Source organism: Lactuca serriola, chromosome 8, assembly GCF_051521515.1.
Source record: "Lactuca serriola cultivar US96UC23 chromosome 8, Lser_US96UC23_V15, whole genome shotgun sequence".
In the NCBI taxonomy this organism is placed as follows: domain Eukaryota; kingdom Viridiplantae; phylum Streptophyta; class Magnoliopsida; order Asterales; family Asteraceae; genus Lactuca; species Lactuca serriola.
In genome coordinates, this window is record NC_136415.1 from 29,014,080 (window position 1) to 29,035,760 (window position 21,681).

General features: G+C 36.7%; 1 protein-coding gene across 1 annotated transcript; it reads left to right on the plus strand.

Annotated features, from left to right (window-relative positions):
- Nucleotides 1-618: 618 nt before the first annotated feature.
- Nucleotides 619-8,312, plus strand: LOC145066751 (protein FAR1-RELATED SEQUENCE 1-like). Its single transcript, XM_079014025.1, has 6 exons — nucleotides 619-1,245; nucleotides 1,768-1,821; nucleotides 1,934-2,335; nucleotides 2,459-2,686; nucleotides 7,738-7,799; nucleotides 7,943-8,312. Exons 1-6 carry the CDS (start codon nucleotides 619-621, stop codon nucleotides 8,310-8,312), a joined length of 1,743 nt encoding a protein of 580 aa, XP_078870151.1.
- Nucleotides 8,313-21,681: the final 13,369 nt, after the last annotated feature.

A 21,681-nucleotide genomic window follows, 5' to 3' on the forward strand; every position in this document is an offset into this window, starting at 1 on the left:
TTTAATAAAACCACTATGCTTTCATAATTTTAACCAATCATTGTATATCATTATGAAACAAAAAAATATATATTTAATTATTTATTACTTACTAAATTTTAATAGGATTATTCAATATTTAAGTTATAATTTAATTAATTTTTTTTTTAAAATTTTTCATCTGTGGTATTCACGGGTTATAACCTAGTTTGTTTATATAACGGTAATTATATTCAACAGTGGTTGTTATTGTTTAATAAATAATATAACAAAATGGTATTGTTATAAAATCAATATTGGATATATTTGTTGTGGTGGAACAGATAACTCTACACAAGAAAGTGAAGGTGGCTACGAAGATACATATGATGAAAATGAGAGTGACAATGAATCAGGTCAAAGTCTTGATGATTGTGACGGTAATGAAATCTAGTTAATGTTTACAAAAATTATTATCTATATAAATATAATTTAATTGGAACTGTTTGGATCAGGTACGAGATCTGATGAAAATGAAAGTGTCAACACTAGCATTTTATATTCACCTGGTGGATCTAATAAGCTGTGGAAACCTAGTGTCGCGAAAGAATTTATGCCTAATGAGCAGGTTACATTCGAATACTAACACATGCAATCAATATGTATAGAAAATATGCAGAACATGTTGGGTTTGATGTTCGGTTGAACACAACTACAAGGTTTCGGCATGACAAATCAATAATGAAGATAACGTATGTTGTTTGCAATCGCGGTGGGAAAATACCAGATAGAAGCCTGGATACAATGGATACAAATAATGGTGGAAGGAAACATAGGAATTCAAACTTTATTGTAACGGATTGTAAAGCATTGATAAAGTTTGAACGTGTTAGTATTGGAACAAATGAGTTTCAAATTAGAGAGTTTCAAGAGCTGCACAACCACCCTGTTTATACCACAGAAGAGTGCAAACATTCAAAAAAAGCTAGAAAATTAAATTATGTAGACAAGGAGTTTATTATACGCGCCACAACAACAAATGTGGGTGCAACAAAGGCGCATAAACTTCGTGCTACGTTAAAAGGTGGATATGAGTGTGTTGGTCCCGAAGAGAGTGATTACAAAGATTTTAGGAAAAAATTGGGTAACATTATAGGCAAAAAGGATGTGCAATTGGTAGTGAATAAAATGAATGAGAGGAAAACATATTATCCAGATTATTCCTTTGAGTATAAATGTGTCGATAGCGTGTTAAATGCTATGTTCTGGGCTGATGAAACATATAAGGTATTCTACAAGGAGTTTGGAGATATGATATCTTTTGACGCTACCTTTCGAACAAATAATTAAGTGTTATGTTGCGTGTTATTTTGGATTAATATGTTTGTACGATTTCATTAATAATGACAAATATTATTATTTAGGTATGGAATGGCATTTGTCCCTTTTACAACTATTGATAATCACAAAAGATATGTAGCTGTTGGTGTTGGCCAACTTAGTAATGAGAAAATATAGTCTTATTGTTGGTTGCTTGAAGCTTTTTTAAAAGTGCATGGAAAAGAACCAACATTGCTGTTAACAGACCGGGATCTAGCGATTCTGCAGGCAGTTGAGGTTGTATTCCCGAACACCAAGCATAGACTATGCTTATGGCATATAACGAAAAAACTACAGACAAAGGTATGTTGTATGGGTAATTGAATTACATATGATGAATATGTAATGAGATATGAATTTTGTTGATGAATATACATTTATATGTAAAAATATATTTGTAATTTAAAGTTTAAAATGGTTGTGTATCAGGTTAGTGGGGATGTTTTGGAAAACACAGATTTCAGAAAACGCTTCAATAAACTAGTATGGAATATATATATATATATATATATATATATATATATATATATATATATATATATATATATATATGGATCCCATTGAGTTTGAAACAGTGTGAAAGTCATTGATGAAGGATCACAATCTGCAAGATAAACGATGGTTTAAAGACATGTATCGTAGGCGGACTTCATGGATACCCGCTTATTTTAAGGACATGCCAATGCATGGACTGATGAAAACAACTTCCAGGTCTGAAAGTGCGAGTTCATTTTTTAATAAGCACTTGCATCATGGGAATTTCCTTTTGTATTTCATGGTGAACTATGACACGGCGATTGGAAAACAATGTAACACACAACGTCGTCTTGATAATGAAACTAAGAGAACCAGGCATAAATTTGGGATGGGCACAAGATTAGAGCAACATGCAGCAAAAGTGTATACAAATACAGTTTTTGCTGAAATTCGAAAGGAGATATACAAAGGAGCATGGAATTGTTCAATTGATAGTATAGAAAATGTTAATGGGTGGCAGGTATTAATGATTACACATTTGGACAAAAAAAGAAAAATGAAGACAAAGTGTAAGGTTAGTTTCTAAAATTCAACTAAAAGTTAAAAAAATGTGTCTAAAGTATGTATTAAAATTTTGATGTAGGTGGAACTGAAGTTGCCAGAAAAGGAAGTAAAATGTACATGCAAACTCTTCAAGAGAATGGGTATTTTGTGTCGACATATGTTTGCAGTTCTGAAGAATAATCACATTGAGGAGATACCGGAGCAATATATTTTGCGGAGGTGGAGAAGGGATATTATTTCTAGCCATTTGTTGGTTAGTAAGAATGGGCTTGCTGAAATGGAAGATGAAACTTTTAAATTGTTAACTGTTAGGTGCATTTCATGTACCCATTTTGTAGCTTTATTTCATAAAAGTACATTGCATATAGGCTTAAACTCATGCATTTTGCATGTTTTTCGGGATTTTTCATGAGGCAATTTCATTCAAATACTTTTGTGATATTTCAGGGACTTTTGGAGGTAGGATATTGTTGGAGGAGGTAAATAAAAGTTTCAGACAAAATTTCAGGACTTGCGGAGCACCGAGGAAGAAGATATCAAAGAAATGAAGATTTTGGCTTTACAGAGATTTACACGGCCGTGTAAATGCAAGCCTTGCGTTTACGCGAGCCGTGTAAACGTAGATTTCTGTGCAGTATATTTTTGCGTTTATGCGGGTTGTGTAAATGATAGCGTTAATTTACACGGGCCGTGTAAACATAAACGTGGGTTTTAAAGCAGTTTTTCACCATTCTTAAAGGGGGGAACCGACTTTTTACTTAGGGGGGTCAACTTTTGGAGTGGAAAAGGCGAATTTCTTGAGGATTTTGAAGTTGATTAACACTTGGGAACATTTGATTTCATTTTGTAAGAACTTTAATTTCATTTTCTAGATTTGTGATCTTGTTCTAGTCATGAGTGGCTAGAACCCTAGATTCTCCAACTTTATGTCTTGACTTCTAGTTGTGATTTCAATCATATGACTTGATGTTTTCTTTCAATTTTCTATCTAGTGAATTTGATTTTGTTTCAATCGAATGTTTGATTCTAATTGTGATTCTTATTGGCCATTTGAATTAGGGTTAGATCATTCAAGTTACCTAATTGCAAAATTCGTAATTGTTTTGTAAATTGGACTAGGTAACAAGCACTAAACTGATTTCTATTGAATTAATTTAATGTAAATCTTATTCACACATTCTTATGCGCCCGAGCTTTTGAGGAGTATTGAGTGTTGTTGGGAACATTCACATAAAGTTTAATGCAATCTTTCAACCTAATTATAAGAGCTTGTTTAGATTATATTGGTAAGGTTAAGATTAATCAAAGAGCTTATTTTGGTTAATCAATGTGGTGAATGGGAGGTTCTAGATCTTGTTAGCATTTCCATGTACCAATTTAGATAGAATTGAACAAATATCATTTCATCCTTGGAATCACATTGCTAATTTGTATTGCATGGAGTTGGAGTCCTTACAAATCTTGAATCTACTTCATTAAATCAATCATTTACTTATTGCTTTATTCTATAGTTTAAATCATTGCTTATAAATTCCCCCATTCTGTGACCATTTTTGTACCTTACGCAAAAAGGTATAAACACTTGTCCCGTGTCTCTGTGGATCGACCCTACTTACCTTGTACTGCATTATTAGTGCATAGCAGTAGTGTTTAAGGAGTCATTTGTACCCTTTATTTTTTGGTTTGACACGCCTAACAAATTGGCGCCGTTGCCGGGGACACGGTGTTACTAATTGTTTATGCCAAGCATTTTGTGAGCAGGTGCTTTAAAAAAAAGAAAATAAAAAAGTCAGGTAGAAGATAAGTTTTTAATAGAAGGAAGTGGCGAGAAGATTAATGTGTTGTAAAGGCCCACCTACTTAGAACAAAGCACATTCATGGGCCAAGTCGAGCCAACAACTTAAAACAAGGGCAGCTAACCGGGAGGCAACCCGGGGTTATTTGTTTCCTTTCTTTTAAAACTTTTTAGTCTTTGGTAAATTTAAATTTTTTTTAATGTCCTAAATGGTTTTAAACTTATTTTTTATGCCTAGAAAATGAATCTCCGGCTCCAAAAATACTTCACGGATAGCTTAGGGAGGATGAAGAGGAGATTCTCACCATAATTGCAAGGCTCCAAGAACGATTTGGTAAATTCTTTCCATATCTTTAGTCGTTCATATTTTGCTTAAAAATTCAATTGGTATGCATCTGTGACTATTTTGGACCCATTCCCAACCCAGCTACCATCCTCCACCATCCGACTCTCAATAGGCCGGCTATGCCTCTCTCCAAGCATCGAGGACGATGCTATATTTTAAGCTTGGGGAGGGGCATCCATCCATGCATTATCCCGTTGCATGTATGTTGCATGTAATTTTGTACATATTGCATTGCATTATTTTTCTTTTCATTTATATTTTTTGTTTGTCATTTTTAGAAGAATTTTCAAAATCCAAATCTAAATTTTTGCATTACATGATCTTATAAAAAAAAATCGATCCATTTCCAAGCAATCAAATCTTCTCAAAACAGTTGAGATGGTAAGTGAGTTGTGTGCCTTGAAATTTAACCTGCTCTTTTTATTGAAAATTTGAAAGTAAGTTAATTACACACGAGCACATCTCCCGAAGCTACTTGTGCAAAAACAGAAAATGAGAAGATTGTCAACACTGGAGCATAACAGCAGGTACGAGTCGATTCTTTGGGACATATGACTGGTCTTATGAGTAGTAAATGCTCAATTGAACTTAAAATGCCAAATTCAAAAGTTCATAAAAAGAATGCAAAATCTCAATGTCCCGCCTTCCTGCGCTCTTAAAAGTCATTTCTACTCATTCCCTTTTATATACCTTGTTTGGGGACATATCTTTCAACTATACTTACAGGTCTTTGCATGTTAACCTTTAGTCCCTTGAAAAATGTCTTAGAAGTCCTCACGGTAATAGACCGTGAGATGTCCCACAATAGAAAAGTCAAGGACAAAAATATAAAGAAATTGGTCAAATAAATAAATAAATTAATAAGAGTGTTATGTGTTAACTTAGTTATTTGTATATGTGTTACTTATAAAAAAAGTAAATAAATAAATAATAAAAAAATAAAAAAATAAAAAAACTATTATTAAGTTAATCTGTGACCTTTGGGATTTGAACAAGTAAACTCTGAGGGGTGTTTTACACCTAATCGCCTAAAGCTAAGTTGTTTGGGACTGATTGAGTTGAAAATTCGTTACATGGGTTCCATAGAAAGTCATGAATTTAATAATAGCAAATAAAGCTAATTTGTGGCCTTTGAGGTTCGGGCAAGTAAACCCGAGGGATCTCTTTAAATCTAGCACACTAAGGTCATTTGATTTGGATGTGTTGGTTGGAAGCTCGTTACACGGATTTCAAAAAAAGCCATGAGCTTTATTTGTGTATATATATATATATATATATATATATATATATATATATATATATATATATATATAAAATTAAGAAGTTTGTATATAATTGTGTTTATAGTTTAATTGAATATTGTGTTTAGGAAAAATACTTGGTTGTCAAAATTCCCTTGGACTTGGATTTTAACTTATGACATTGGACCGAATGTTAATTACTTTGACTGGTGTAAGTGGTTTGAAGTTTGTAACCAATCTGGATAAATATTAGGGAATTTTTAGAAAAGATTTTTCAGAAAAAATTGTTGTTGACCAACAAATAGCTGGAATCGAACATTGTTATATTTTAGGAAACAAAGATGGTTGAGCACATTTTGTCACATATAATTTCACGAGAGTAAGACCATAATTTGTTCCAAGAATTGACTTGATGATATTGAAAGGGAATAATTGTTGTGATCTTTGATTCTGTTGAGTTGTATTAGGGAGTGGCTAAGGTCTTATTTCTATTGTTATATAATATTTTGAGACTAAAGTCAAGTTGACTCAAGGCACGACAGGTATATTCTCAACTATGGTACAAAACAGGGTTAATTGGGTTGGATATATTTTTTCATGTTTGTTTTGATTTCTTGCATCAAGTTTCAAAAAAAAAAGTTTACCTTTGATTTTCTTTTCTTCTCTTTTATTTTATTTTCTCCGGTTTAAATTTTCTTGTTATTTCTTGAGGACAAGAAAGGTTTAAGCTTGGGGAGATTTGTTAGGTGCATTTCATGTACCCATTTTGTAGCTTTATTTCATAAAAGTACATTGCATATAGGCTTAAACTCATGCATTTTGCATGTTTTTAGGGATTTTTCATGAGGCAATTTCATTCAAATACTTTTGTGATATTTCAGGGACTTTTGGAGGTAGGATATTGTTGGAGGAGGTAAATAAAAGTTGCAAACAAAATTTCAGGACTTGCGGAGCACCGAGGAGCAAGATATCAAAGAAATGAAGATTTTGGCTTTACAGAGATTTACACAGCCGTATAAATGCAAGCATTGCGTTTACGCGGGCCGTGTAAACGTAGATTTCTGTGCAGTATATTTTTGCGTTTACGCGGGCCATTTAAATGACAGTGTTAATTTACGCGGGCCGTGTAAATGACAGTGTTAATTTACGCGGGCCGTGTAAACGTAAACGTGGGTTTTAAAGTAGTTTTTCACCATTCTTGACGGAGGGAACCGACTTTTTACTTAGGGGGGTTGACTTTTGGAGTGGAGAAGGCGAATTTCTTGAGGATTTTGAATTTGACTAACACTTAGGAACATTTGATTTCATTTTGTAAGAACTTTAATTTCATTTTCTAGATTGGTGATCTTGTTCTAGTCATGAGTGGCTAGAACCCTAGATTCTCCAACTTTATGTCTTGACTTCTAGTTGTGATTTCAATCATATGACTTGATGTTTTCTTTCAATTTTCTATCTAGTGAATTTGATTTTGTTTCAATCGAATGTTTGATTCTAATTGTGATTCTTATTGACCATTTGAATTAGGGTTAGATCATTCAAGTTATCTAATTGCAAAATCCGTAATTGTTTTGTAAATTGGACTAGGTAACAAGCACTAAACTGATTTCTATTGAATGAATTTAATGTAAATCTTATTCACACATTTTTATGCGCCCGAGCTTTTGAGGAGTATTGAGTGTTGTTGGGAACATTCACATAAAGTTTAATGCAATCTTTCAACCTAATTCTAAGAGCTTGTTTAGATTAGATTGGTAAGGTTAGGATTAATCAAAGAGCTTATTTTGGTTAATTAATGTGGTGAATGGGAGGTGCTAGATCTTGTTAGCATTTCCATGTACCAATTTAGATAGAATTGAACAAATATAATTTCATCCTTGGAATCACATTGCTAATTTGTATTATATGGAGTTAGAGTCCTTACAAATCTTGAATCTACTTCATTAAATCAATCATTTACTTATTGCTTTATTCTATAGTTTAAATCATTGCTTATAAATTCCCCCCATTCTGTGACCATTTTTGTACCTTACGCAAAAAGGTATAAACACTTGTCCCGTGTCTCTGTGGATCGACCCTACTTACCTTGTACTACATTATTAGTGCATAGCAGTAGTGTTTAAGGAGTTATTTGTACCCTTTATTTTTTGGTTTGACATGCCTAACATTAACTGAAGTATATAGTAACAAGGAGTACTATCTGGAGCGTCTTCAGACTGATAAGGAAAAATTAGAAGCTTTTGTGAAGACAACACATACGATGAGGCGGGTGTTTGAGCAAGATCTGATTAATACTATTGCATTGGATGAAAGTGATGAAGCTGTGTTTAGGCTATTTGGGGTTAGTATTCCAGAACACATTGAAGTTAATGACCCACCATTGATACATAATAAAGGGAGTGGGACTAAGAAACGGATGGTTAGTGCAGCAGAGAGGGCATCTTCATCTTCAAAAAGTGGTTCACGAAAGTGCAGAGGATGCAACTTATATGTGAATCATAATTGGAGGACTTGCAAAGTAAGAATTGCGCGTGAAAAATCCAATTGTAGTTAGATTAAGTGTAGTTTACTAATGTTTTTGTTTATCATTAATAATTTATTGACTTATGTTTGCACATCTTCGTTTGGGTTTTTTTTAAATTGAATAACGTAATTTTGTTTTGTTTTTTGATTTATTTTTTTATCGGATAATTTTTTGGTGCAATGTATTAGAGATAGTATGATGCTGGTGATGTTTGTGTCGATTGTATACAGCCACGATATTTACTTAGATGGTGATGGGTGTGTTGATTATGTACGTCTATCATGTATGATGATATGGTTTGATGCTTGTAAGGTTTGTTTTGTTTGGGTATGTGATTTTAGAGAATGTTAGAGCTATGAATGGTTTAGTGGAGTGAAATAAAAAAGGAAAAGGCTATGCATGGTACATGTGTGGTGATGTATTAGTTGGGTATGCACATCATTTATGATGGTTTATTACAAAATTAAGTGGGGTTGTTATTAATTAAATAAAATTGTATAAATTCATACCACACGTGTATCCTGTGATGTCAAAGTCTAAAACATTAAGATATCAGTTTCAAGTAACATGTCGAAACAACTTGGGTATGTAATATAAAAGCCATCTATAAAAGGTATAACTTATCGGTTTCGATTAACAATAACCACAAGAGACAGTCATGTAGGATTTAGAAAACACATTTTCATATAATATGAAGACAAAAGGGAAGTACATAATCAAAAAGCAAAATAGTGACAGGTTAGCTGCATTGAGCCATCTACATAATAGAGTAAAAGTAAATAACATAGTATTCTTCCCTGAAGGCTAATAAAAAGACTTTTAAACAAAGCATTCTTTAACCAAATTCAGTCAGCCTGTCGTGTATCCTGGTTGCAACATCCTTCAGTAGTTGTATTCGGTTAGATGCAGTCAGCTTTTGGAAATCTGCTACGTGATGAAGGATTGAATCCTTTAGCAGGTTGTAGTCAGAATTTATTATTTTGCAAAGATATATGACCCATAGTCTAGATAATTGGTTGTCTTGTGCAATCGACTCTGACTTGAATCCAATTTTGAAATCTCTAATGTTTCCACCCATGAACGTCTCCATGTGATGCATAGTAAAAATACCACAGTCATTGCTATTGTTTACTATTGACCAAGATAGTTTAGGGATTTTTCTTGGGACATGTGAAAAGGCTTCAGCTTTTGGATGGTGAACAGACCGCAAATATTGACTCATGTATGAATGTTGGAAATGATATAGGATTATTTGTTAAAAAAATGGATTTATATATAAAAATAATTTCAATCTGTATTTTTATCTTACAATGATATTTGGTAGTAAACCATATGTGTGTTGGGTGTCTTCATCTCTTTTGATGTTGTCAGTGATCCAAAAGGTTGGTTGTTGAAAGTCGAGTACGACAAGGAAAATATGAAATTCACGGACGACCGGCAGGAATAGCTGAAACATATATCAAGTATATGATTTAAAATAATTTAGTGTTGGTATTGTCAATGTACTCAGTAAAGCTTATATCAATATCTAATAAATTATTAAAAACAATGAATAATTATAAAAAGTGGGTTTAGAAGCATTCTAATTTACATTGCGCAGTGTTGCATCAAAATCGTCAATGGATAGGCTCAAATTTTTGTAAAAAATTTTCAGACGATCTTCCTCTGTCAACACAATATTTTCGAGATACAAACTTTGTGAAGAAGATATAAAATGTAATTACAGAGGTTGTTAATAATGTTTGTGAGTAGTGTAATAGGAAGATGAAATTGAAGGTGTAATGTGAAAATGTGGAAGTCATGTATGTGCAACCGTAGAAGATTATATTATGACATAGTTAATGAATGTTAATGTTTATCAAGATTGTACCGTCAACGTGGTAGTAGCAAATAGTCTGCGAGGAGATAAATTGGAACGCAAATCTTCATCGCAATTTAACAGATGACTCCAACAATCTAGTATGTTTCCAAAAAGTTCACATTTGGGGAAAAAGCTTTCCATGCGAAAGCGTTCAGCAGCTACACCAGCACAAGTCCGAAAAAGTTCGTCACTGCATAAAATAATATGTTAAAACTTAAATAATCTTTATATAAATAACTTTTGTTTTATCATTTATGTAGAAATTTGTATATACCTTGGATGACCTTGTGTTGAGAAAACTCATTCAGATAGGTCCTTCTGAGCACGTGATATACGTTTGGTTATATCAACTGCCCTTTCAATGAACGGAGAACGTAGTATAGGGGGCTTATTTCTTGGCCTTAACTCTCTTGCGCGGACAACAACATCATCACTGTGAATAGGAACAATTGATAATGGAAGAGGACTTGGACAATGGTCTTTTGGAGTTTTCATGATATCTTTCAGTGGTGAATTGCTAATGATATCAGCAAACTCTTGTGTCATCCCGATGCTCCAGTTTGGAAATGGTGAATTGTGGAACGATTTAATAGAATGTTCAGCCATTTGACATGACCTGTTAATCTATTTTGCGTTGTCTGACCACCATTGGGATAAAGGTCCAATGCTGCCTGCATTAGTAGAACTGTCACCTCCATATTTTGTGGATGCTTCATTAAAGAAGATTCCGATCTTGGCTTTCCATTCATAGAAATCAAAAATAAGAGGATGCCTTTTGATTGCTTCTACAAGTTTTGAGTCCAACAAATGACAATCTTCAACTAGCTTGTTGAACATACATTCAATGGTGGAAAGGTATTCCTGAAATTTTTTTGAATGATTAGTAATTTGTGATAAATATGAAAAAATGATGCGGAAATCTTCTAACCTCAACTGATCCATTCACCGAGTTGACATTTTTGGCATTGTCATCTTGTGGTATGTAAGGATCCTGAAGTTCACCAGAACCAATTCCACCATTTCTAATTTCATACTCCTCACGTAAGCGCATGGTTTCCACATCCCAGAAACATATAGCATGTCTCCCACGATCGATCGTAACCGCATCACATGAAACATGCTCCAGGTATATAAGCTTATATGTAAAAAAAGATGATTAAAGCATTAGTGATCAAGGAGTAGTCATTACTGATGTAGTATTGTAATCATCGGTGACTAAGTCAATAATAAATAAGTAGAATTAATGTAGTAAGTTAGGTTGTAGGATAGGTGTCGTCAATAGGACCATAGGGCCAACATAGTAAGATGTATCGCTCATAAAATTCCATGCATGTTTTGTATTTTTCAAACACTCTAACACGTATGAACACCAATCTATGTCGCTTAAATCTAAATCCTCTGAAACCATTGAAAGCATTGATACATCACATGTGCCCATGCTCTTGGATTGTCCAAGGGTGTTACAAATAAGAACCAAAAATTGAATTTAAACAGTAACCCAACATTTTTTAATCTCTTAATCACCCTTTGTATGCCTTTGGGCCTAATATCATTTTCTGAATTGAACTGTGCAGACCACAAATCAACAGTTTTGTCTTCAGTGGGTGTGAACTTTAGTGAATTGATATTGATATTTCCCAGAGGGAGACCAAACATATCATGTATCAATTGCCTAGTGATTGGTATCTCACCCCGCTCGACATTCAATACCATGCGTTCAGGGTCAAAGTTGTTGACTGCGTAGTACCCAATTCGTGATGCCGACCCATCTACTTTTATATTTAAAAGGGGACCAAATCCAATGGATGATAAATACTCCTTCTGTCCATTCGTCGGACCGTGCATTGTGGAGAATAATATTTTTGGTGACGTACGAATATGTATTCACCTTGGTTGTGTTGGAATACCCACATGAACTCCCTTCTTTGATTTACTGTTCTCCAGTTTCTTGACTTTAACTTTTGTCTTAATTGCTTGAGGGCTGGCCACATCTACTCTAGCTTTCTTTTCCCGATGTTGCACAACTTTGGCTGTTACAAGTGGAGGTGATTTCCTTTTATTTTGGCTGATAACTGGGTTTGGGTCTTTAAAATCTGATTTATCATGTGATGGCTGATGTTTCTCTTTAGACATAAACAACATTTTTCTAATATTTGTGTATTTTTTGGTGGAAAATACAATACAACAGTCAAACAACAGTAAATAAGATGAATAAATTATACTAGCAATTTAAAAAAGACAATGTTAATGAGCTACCTGATTTTGTATAACCATGCACAGGTGAATAGGAATTGGAATGTAGATCAAATTTCTGCTTTGAACGATTTTCATGAAGCACTTCAACAGAAACACTATCTCCGGAATGTTGACCTTGTATTGATACTGAGACATAATAAAAAATGAGGAAGAATATGCTTTTTAGTGTGATAACTAATTCAAAAAAAACTACCTTCTTTCTGAATTGGTTTGACAGTTGAAACAGGTTTGGATTTTGACCTTTGAGTCAGAACTCCAGCTTTAGCAATGGTTGGTATGGGGGTAATCTTGATAGAATCAGATGCATCTACATCGATACATATTATTATTGGGTTTGATGGATCATTCTTGTATTTCATTAGTGAGTATCTGTTATGGATACGCTCACTTTTCATGCGCCCTATTGTAGTTCATACATGATAAAAAAAATTATAAGTCTAATCTTACTGTTAACTACCCCCATAAACATAATGCAAATTGACACATATGAATAAAACAGAACTAACATACATTTATATGGAATCTATGGTGAATTAATGTAGGGCAAACAATTTAACATGTAACACATAAGCATGAAATTAGGGCAAATAAGATCATACATGATACCAAAGACATAAATCTAATCTTACTGTTAACTACACAAATTAACATAATGCAAATTGAAACATATTAATAAAACAGAAATAACATACATGTAAATGGAATCTATGGTTAATAAATATAATGCAAACACTTTAGCAGATAACACATAAGTGTGAAATAAGGGCTAATAAGACCCGTGTCAATATTTACCTAATCAAACCATCTACATGCCAAACTCATCTCAAATGATGAGTTTTAGTTGAATTTAACAACATGATGATGCCAATACCATCATTCAAGCTTTTGCAAATCAAATTATATGATTAAAAAAAGCTAACAGTGAACATTTAGATGATAAAATAGGTCATAAATCATCCATGAACCGTTTGACAAAATCGAAAGTATACATTGCAAACTCATGTAAAACATTGTATAGAAAGTATACAAAATCGAGTTATATGATTAAAAAAAGGAAACGGAAAACAGTGAACGTAAAAGGAACTTACCTCTTATGTGATTCCCGATTGCGTAACCTCCTTCAAATTCGACCTCCATAAGCTTTTATATCGACGATCTTTGACGATAAAACGCAAGTAATCTTGAAGAATCCCAATGTTCCAGCTTCACATTGGTTGCATATCATCGAATCACACAAACCACAGGATTATTGACAGGTAATGTGAAAAAAACTGATATAGAATGATCCCCTAATTTCAGTTTAAAGATTCTTGCAAATCATCGGAGAATAAAAAAAAAACCCAAACTTGGAACTGTATTGTAACTAATGAAAGGTGAAGGGAATAAGACGGATGAAGGAAATAAGTCGGATATTTAGGAGACGAAGAAGGTAGGTACGATTAATTGGGATATGTCTTATCAGTCTAATTAAAAGTAACAAATACCCTAATTTAATATTGCATAAATAAGAAATACCATAATTTAATATTACATAAATTAAGGAGATAAACATATTTTAACCTTTTAAATTTTAAGGACATAATTTTGAAAAATTAACAAAAATGGACTGTTCTCGCGTTCTCAAACTTTTACGTATTCTCAATATAACTTATATATATATATATATATATATATATATATATATATATATATATATATATATATATATATATATATATATATATATATATATATATATATGTTCAGGTTCATTTGAGACAATGCTAATTATGTGAGACCGTGAGACCAAATCTAAAAATAATTTTAAAATGCAAAATAAAAGAAAAAATCCAAAAATTCTTTCTTTAGTTATTATTTTCGGAACTTTACTTACCTAACAAAATAAAATAAATAAAAATAAATAAATAAAGTTACCGTTTTTTTTTGAACCATTATTAATTAAGTAACCATGGAACCAATCCAAAACGTCGAAATTTAAAGCGATCAACGGCAAAAGGAAAGTTTTTAGACTTTTACAATGGACGCACATACACCAGATTATAACAAAACTCACTTCCTTTTTTTCATTTAAATTTTTTTAGCCTATTTTTTTCGAAAAAAAAATCGAATATACCGTTGTTCACGATTTTTCGTCCTCTTTCCAAAGAGATCCATGATGATATATAAAAAACAAATTTTTTTTTCGAAAAAAATTGACTTCATTTTCTTTGTTGAAAAGTTAAGGTCTGTTTTTTTTATAAAAAAAAATTAATAAATATATCAAAATTCATGCATTTTTGTACTTTTTAAACATAGCTTCATATTAATGTAAAAAAACAATATTTCAGTTAGTTCAGATTCACATTGTAAACCTGTTCAAATTCATATTTTGAACATGTTCAGATTCACATTGTGAACCTTCTCAGATTTATAGCGTGCATAATAGTAAGTCAGATTTACAATGTGAATCTAAACTGATCGAGTTTTTTCACATTGTGAATGTTAAAAATTAAAATATTACAGTTTAGATTCACAGTATGAATCTACACTGATCGAGTTTTTTTTTTTTTTTTTTTTTTTTTTTTTTTTTTTTTTGTAAACCTTTTCAGATTCATAGTGCATAATAGCAAGTAAGATTCACAATGTAAATCTGAACTGATTGAGCTTTTTCACATTGTAAATGTTAAAAATTAAAGTATTTACATTTTAGATTCATAGTGTGGATCTACACTGATCGAGACTTTTTTTTAGTCGGTGTTGATGTTTGTTAATAGAGTACATAAAATTAATATTTTTTTGTATAATTACTTTTTTTTATAAAAATAAACTTAAATATTGAAAAAACGAACAACATGAAGTGAGTTTTTTTCGAAAAAAAAAGTTCGTTTTTTATACATCATCATGGATCTTCATGGACAGAGTACGAAAAATCGAGAACAACGGTATATTTGTTTTCTTTTTTTGATAAAAAATATGGCTTAAAAAAATTTTAAACGAAAAAAATAGGTGGGTTTTTTGGTAAGGAGGTGGATTTTTTGATATAATCCGGCGTATGTGCGTCCAATGTACTAGTGTACATCTATTTCCTTGACCGTTGATCATTATGATTTCCGACGCTCACGATTGGTTCATTGGTTCCTTGTTAATTACGATTCTCTATTGAATCTCACATCTCTCTCTCTTTCTCTCTCTCTCTCTCTCTCTCTCTATATATATATATATATATATATATATATATATATATATATATATATATATCTTAACTATCTTATTAAACATATTACATATTTTTTGAAATTTAAGAGGTACAATACCTATTACCTCATGTACAACTTATTATCCAATACAGCTACTCATGAATCATTCGTTTAGGGAATTAATTTGGGAATTAAACAAGAAACCCTAAGTCGTCCGCTACGCTGCTTCTCCTCCTACCCAAAATACCATCGTACCAGCTGCATTTCTTTTATCTCTCGCCTTACTCTCTTTCCTCTCCGGTATCCCTATGTTACCACTTACCATAACCCTTCGTTACACACCATCCACTGGAAACACTAACCTTAAGTTACCTCCACCATCTCCCCCTATGTTGCCTCTCTTCTACCTTCTCTTATGACAAGAAACCCTAACAGTCTCCACAACCCTAACCGTCACCACCAGCGAAGAGGTGAGGACAAGGACAATGATAAGCCATCGATTTTTGATTCATCTCTCTCCTTCATTCCTTAGTTTTTATAGGCATTTACCTAGTAAGTTTTTCTAATCTTTTTTCTATTTGGCCGGATTGTCACATCATCTTAACCAATCTTTTTTTTCATCTCTCTCCTTCCTGTTTTGATTCAGATTTTTGGTTATAGGAGTTTTACTCTGATTTTTTATTATAGAAATTTTACTGGTTCACAGGATCAAATTTTGATATTTTACAACAACCTAAATTTTTTCAGGTTACTGCCATCGAATTCACATATAATATAGGTAAACTCTCTCTCTCTCTCTCTCTCTCTCTCTCCCTCTCTCTCTCTCTCTCTTCCCTGATTCCTCTCTTTTTATTTTTTAGAGAATTGCAATAGGAGGTCCACACGGAGTGGTCTCAGTGGGGACGCTGTAATGGGTTACGATTTTTAGTGATGGAGGATAGTGGTTGGTGGTGATTAAGATGGGCTGTCACAATGGCGGTATAAGGTGGGTTTGGTGGTGGGTATCATGGCAATAACCATGGCACCACCACTCTTCCAAAACAAGCCATATGTAACACCGTAAAAATTAAAACATTTTTTTAACATTTTCAAAACACATTTTTCGTTTACAATTATTAATAAAATCTCATAGTATCATATCTCTGTTCCACAAAACATTTCCCAAGATCGAAATACATAAAACTCCATGCGTGTGTACGAATCATGCCGGCGCCTTCCCGTGATCCTCACTAGTACCTGAAACACATAACACAAAACACTGTAAGCACGAAGCTTAGTGAGTTCCCCGAAATACCACTCTAACACATATTAGCCACTCAGGGCTATAACTCTGCTGACCCTCTGGTCAGTGCGTCTCATTGGGACCCTCTAGTCCCAACTCTCTGTGGGCCCTCTAGCCCTAACTCTATGGACCCACTGGTCCTATCTCTGGAAACTCTGAATCATGCATATCACATATCACAATAACACATAAATAGCATAAAAATACACTGGCACATAACTCAACAGTACACTAGCACATATATCTGTTACCACTCTAGGTAAAGTATAGTGAGAAGACTCACCTCAGATGTCTCGGTAAATCTCTGACTCGGTAGAAATATGGTCTCGCCTCCGCCTAATCACATAAAGTAAAAACTCTCATAAATATATCTCTCGAGACTAGACTCAACCCTCTCTTGGCACCCTCAGAAGGGTAAAAGACCATTTTACCCTCTCTTGACACAAAGACCCCATTGTTGACCAAACCCTCAAAGTCAACGGTCAAACTTGACCCGACTCGCTGAGTGCACTTGGGCGACTCGGCGAGTCTACGCGTGTCCACTATCCCTCTAGTCTCGCATGACGCGTCGAGTCTTTTCCCTGCTCGACGGATTACACCTGGCATGAATCGCGGGGCCACCCCGACTCAATTCGCCGAGTCCCATTATGAACTCGGCGAGTTCTGCCTTGAACTCCAGTCCTCTATTTCCCTCTCACTGAGTCATTCCCCCAACTCGACAAGTTACTCACTAAGTGAACTATGGGAAACCCTATCCCTACTCGTCGAGTCTTTTCTTGGGACTCGGCGAGTTCATGCCATGCTCAAGCTCAAATGACCTCCTGAGGTCATATCTGTTCCTCTAACCCATAGATCTGGCCTCCTTAAGCAATATAAACACATAAAGTTTAGATCTTGATGCCCATGCAAAGACCCAATGGCTCTATTTGAAGAAATGGCCTCAATATGTTACCCTGAGCTCATATTACCCAATGTCACCCCATAAAGATCAGGGATATAAGGTCTCTGTCCGACCTGCTGAATCTGCTCGATCGTCTGAAGCACAATCTATGTACTACCCATCACACGTTGGCCCACCTCTTCCCCAGGAAATGGGAGTCCGACACTTCCTCACATACAACAGCTCAAAGGGTGGCATACCGATGCTCGAATGATGGCTGTTGTTATAGGAAAACTCAACCAAAGGTAAATATGTGTCCCAACTCCCTCCGAAGTCCAGTACACATGCTCGAAGCATGTCCTCGAGCGTCTGAATCGTCCGCTCGCTCTGCCCGTCGGTCTGTGGGTGGTATGCGGTGCTAAAATGCAGCCTCGTACCCAATTCCTCATGAAATTTCTTCCAGAACCTGGAAGTGAAACGCACATGTCAATCTGAGACGATCGATATCGGCACTCCATGCCGTGATACCACCTCCATCATGTACAACTCTGCCAACCTCTCAGCGGAAAATCTCTCACTGATAGCAAGGAAGTGAGCGCTCTTCGTCAACCTGTCCACAATCACCCAAATTGCATCGACGCCCGTTTCCGTCGTCGGCAATTTGGTGATGAAATCCATGGTAATCTGCTCCCACTTCCACTCGGGAACCTCCAACGGCTGCAACTTACCATGCGGTCTCTGGTGCTTGGCCTTAACTCTGCGACAGGTCAAACACCTCTCAACGAACCATGCAACATCCCTCTTCATACAGGGCCACCAATACTCTCTCTTTAGGTCCAAATACATCTTAGTGGCCCCGGGATGGATCGAAAACCTCGATCTATGCGCCTCCTCCATCAAGATGGTATGCGTACCGCAGACAAACGGTACCCAAATCCGACCCTGAAAGGTCATAAGCCCTCAACTATCGGTTACGAACTCCGATACCTGCCCGATAACCCGTTTTCTCTTACGGTTCTCTGGTCTCACGGCCTCATCCTGGGCCCCTCGAATGGCGTCAAACACTGGAGTCATCACTATCAGTCTCATATAAACATCTCATATCGGGGCGCCCTCCGCCCTACGACTTAGGGCATCGGCTACAACGTTAACGTTGCCCGGGTGGTACAGGATCTCACAATCGTAATCCTTCACCACATCCAACCGTCTCCTCTGGCGCATGTTTAGGTTGGACTGATCCATTAAATACTTCAAGCTCTTGTGGTCCGTGTATATGGTACACCGAACCCCATACAGATAGTGACGCCAGATCTTTAGCGCGAACACTACTGCCCCCAGCTCCATATCGTGGGTGGGATACCTCATCTCATGAGGCTTCAGCTGCCTCGATGCGTATGCTATCACATGCCCTCTCTGCATCAGCACCGCTCCCAGCCCCGATATCGACGCGTCACAATACACCACAAAGTCCTCCATCCCCTCCTAAAGGGCTAACATCGGGGCTTCGCACAGTCTCTGGCGAAGTGTCTCGAAGGAGGCCTACTGTTCTGGGCCCCATGAAAAAGCAACACCCTTCCGGGTCAATATGGTGAGTGGCATGACGATCTTGGAGAAATCCCAGATGAATCTCCTATAATAGCCAGCCAAACCTAAGAAACTCCTGATCTCGGTGGGGGATCTCGGCACCTCCCAACTCATCACTGCCTCAATCTTGGCAGGATCGACCAATATCCCATTCTGGTTAATGAGGTGCCCAAGGAACTGGACCTTTCGTAACCAGACATCACACTTGGAGAATTTGGCTTCAAGCCTCTCTGATCTCAAAACTCCAAGGATCTCCCTCAAATGCTCCTCGTGCTGCTCCCTAGATTTTGAATACACCAATATATCGTCGATGAACACGATCACCGAGCAGTCCAACATCGGCCTGCACACTCTGTTCATGAGATCCATGAACGCCGCCGGTGCATTGGTGAGCCTGAAGGGCATCACCACAAACTCGTAATGCCCGTAACGAGTCCTGAACGCTGTCTTCTGGATATCCTCATCTCGCACCCTCATCTGATGATATCCAGACCTCAAGTCGATCTTGGAGAACCAATATGCTCCCTGTAACTGATCGAACAAATTGTTGATCCTCGGTAACGGGTAACGATTCTTGATCGTCAACTTGTTCAACTCCCGGTAATCAATGCACATCCGGTGTGAACCATCCTTTTTCTTGACAAAGAGGATAGGCGCTCCCCATGGCGAACTGCTCGGCCGAAAAAACCCCTTCCCCAGCAACTCCTGAAGCTGCAAGGATAACTCCTGCATTTCTGGAGGTGCAAGGCGATAGGGCGCCTAGGCGATAGGTGCTGCCCCCGGAACCAAATCAATACAAAACTCTACCTGCCTCTTAGGAGGCACGCCCGGAAACTCCTCCAGGAAAATATCCGGGAACTCTCGCACTATCGGAACCTCATCAACTGACCTCGGTCTCCCTGAATCAACCCTCGTATCCATCACATACGCCACAAACCCACTACAACCCTGTTGTAGACTCTCTCTCGCTCTAGTGGCCGAACAAAATGCTGACCTAGAACGTGTACCCCCGCCGTACACCGTAAGAACTCCCCCACTAGGGTCTCGTATGGTCACCAGCTGTCTCTCGCAGTCGATAACCGCTCCAAATTTGCTCAACCAGTCCATGCCCACAATGACACATACATCTCCCATCGCAATAGGAACTAAACAAATCGGAAACTCAACGCCGAAAATCTCGAGTACACACCCTCGGATCACCTCAGTGGCATACACCGCCCTCTCGTCAGCTATGGAAACTCTCATAGGTCGACTCAACGCCTCTCGGCTAATCCTGATGTGCTGACTAAAAGCCAAGGATACAAAAGACCGACTCGCACCCGAGTCAAATAACACCAGGGCAGGTACAGAACTCACAAGGAAAGTACCTATGCATAACATAATATAAACACAATATCTCAAACATCAAAATAAATACATGAAAGAATACATACCATCCACGACATCGGGCGCTACGCGGACCTCCTCCGTGATCAACTGGAAGGATCTCCCTCGTGCCTTCGGTGCCTCGGCCTTTACTGGCCGGCTCTCGATAGCTCTGATAGCAGCAGGGGTAGATCCCTGAGATGCTCCCTGTGCTGATCCCCGCAGCTGCGGACACTCTGCCTTCCGGTGTCTGGTCTGGTTGCAGTGGAAACAGACTGCGAACCCCTTAGGGCAATCCTTGGCCATATGCCCCTCCTTGCCACACTTGTAGCAAGACCCCGCTCTGCAAACCCCATCATGACACTTGCCGCACTTTCCACAAGTGCGGCCCTTCTGGTTCCCTGATCTGGGATCGGCGGGCTTGGCCCGCTTGGCTGCCGGCTAGGACTGTGCCGGTCACCGATCCCTCCCCAATGAGAATACAATTCTCTTGGTCATGCGATGACCAACCACTTATGCATCTAATACCCGCGACTGACACTACCCTTTTCATGTCACCTGTTCTGTCCTAGCAACGGTAGTGCCTTGAACTCCAAGGTTCATCCATAGACAATTACCGACCATACCTGGACAATGATAGAATCCCTAAATGCTGACTTCATTGGAGAACAATCACTCCAACCCTGATCGAGTATCCTTAAAATAATACTCCTGCATAGATCCTGACAAAGATCCGAAATGATAACGGTGTGCGCGGAATCCACTCCGCAAGATGCGTCCCTCTTTGGGTTCATCAAGGACCTTTCGGCATGCAGGATGGCATATATGATCCTTGGTAACCCAAACACTAGCAGAAAACCAACCCGAGATTTGACTTATCCAAACTCACTCACAATTCCAAAGCGATATGTGTTCCAAACATCCACCTAATAGCAATACCCGCAACATCTGGAGGAATATTGATCCCCTTCTGCTGACATGACCAACCCCGCTAC

Bases quoted from the DNA above. Each gene is read 5' to 3' on its own strand.
- LOC145066751 (XM_079014025.1), top strand. From the start codon at position 619: ATGTATAGAAAATATGCAGAACATGTTGGGTTTGATGTTCGGTTGAAC. The intron at 1,246-1,767 runs GTATTCTACAAG...GTTGTGTATCAG, and splicing joins GGGCTGATGAAACATATAAG to GTTAGTGGGGATGTTTTGGA. The intron at 2,687-7,737 runs GTTAGGTGCATT...TTTATTCTATAG, and splicing joins AAACTTTTAAATTGTTAACT to TTTAAATCATTGCTTATAAA.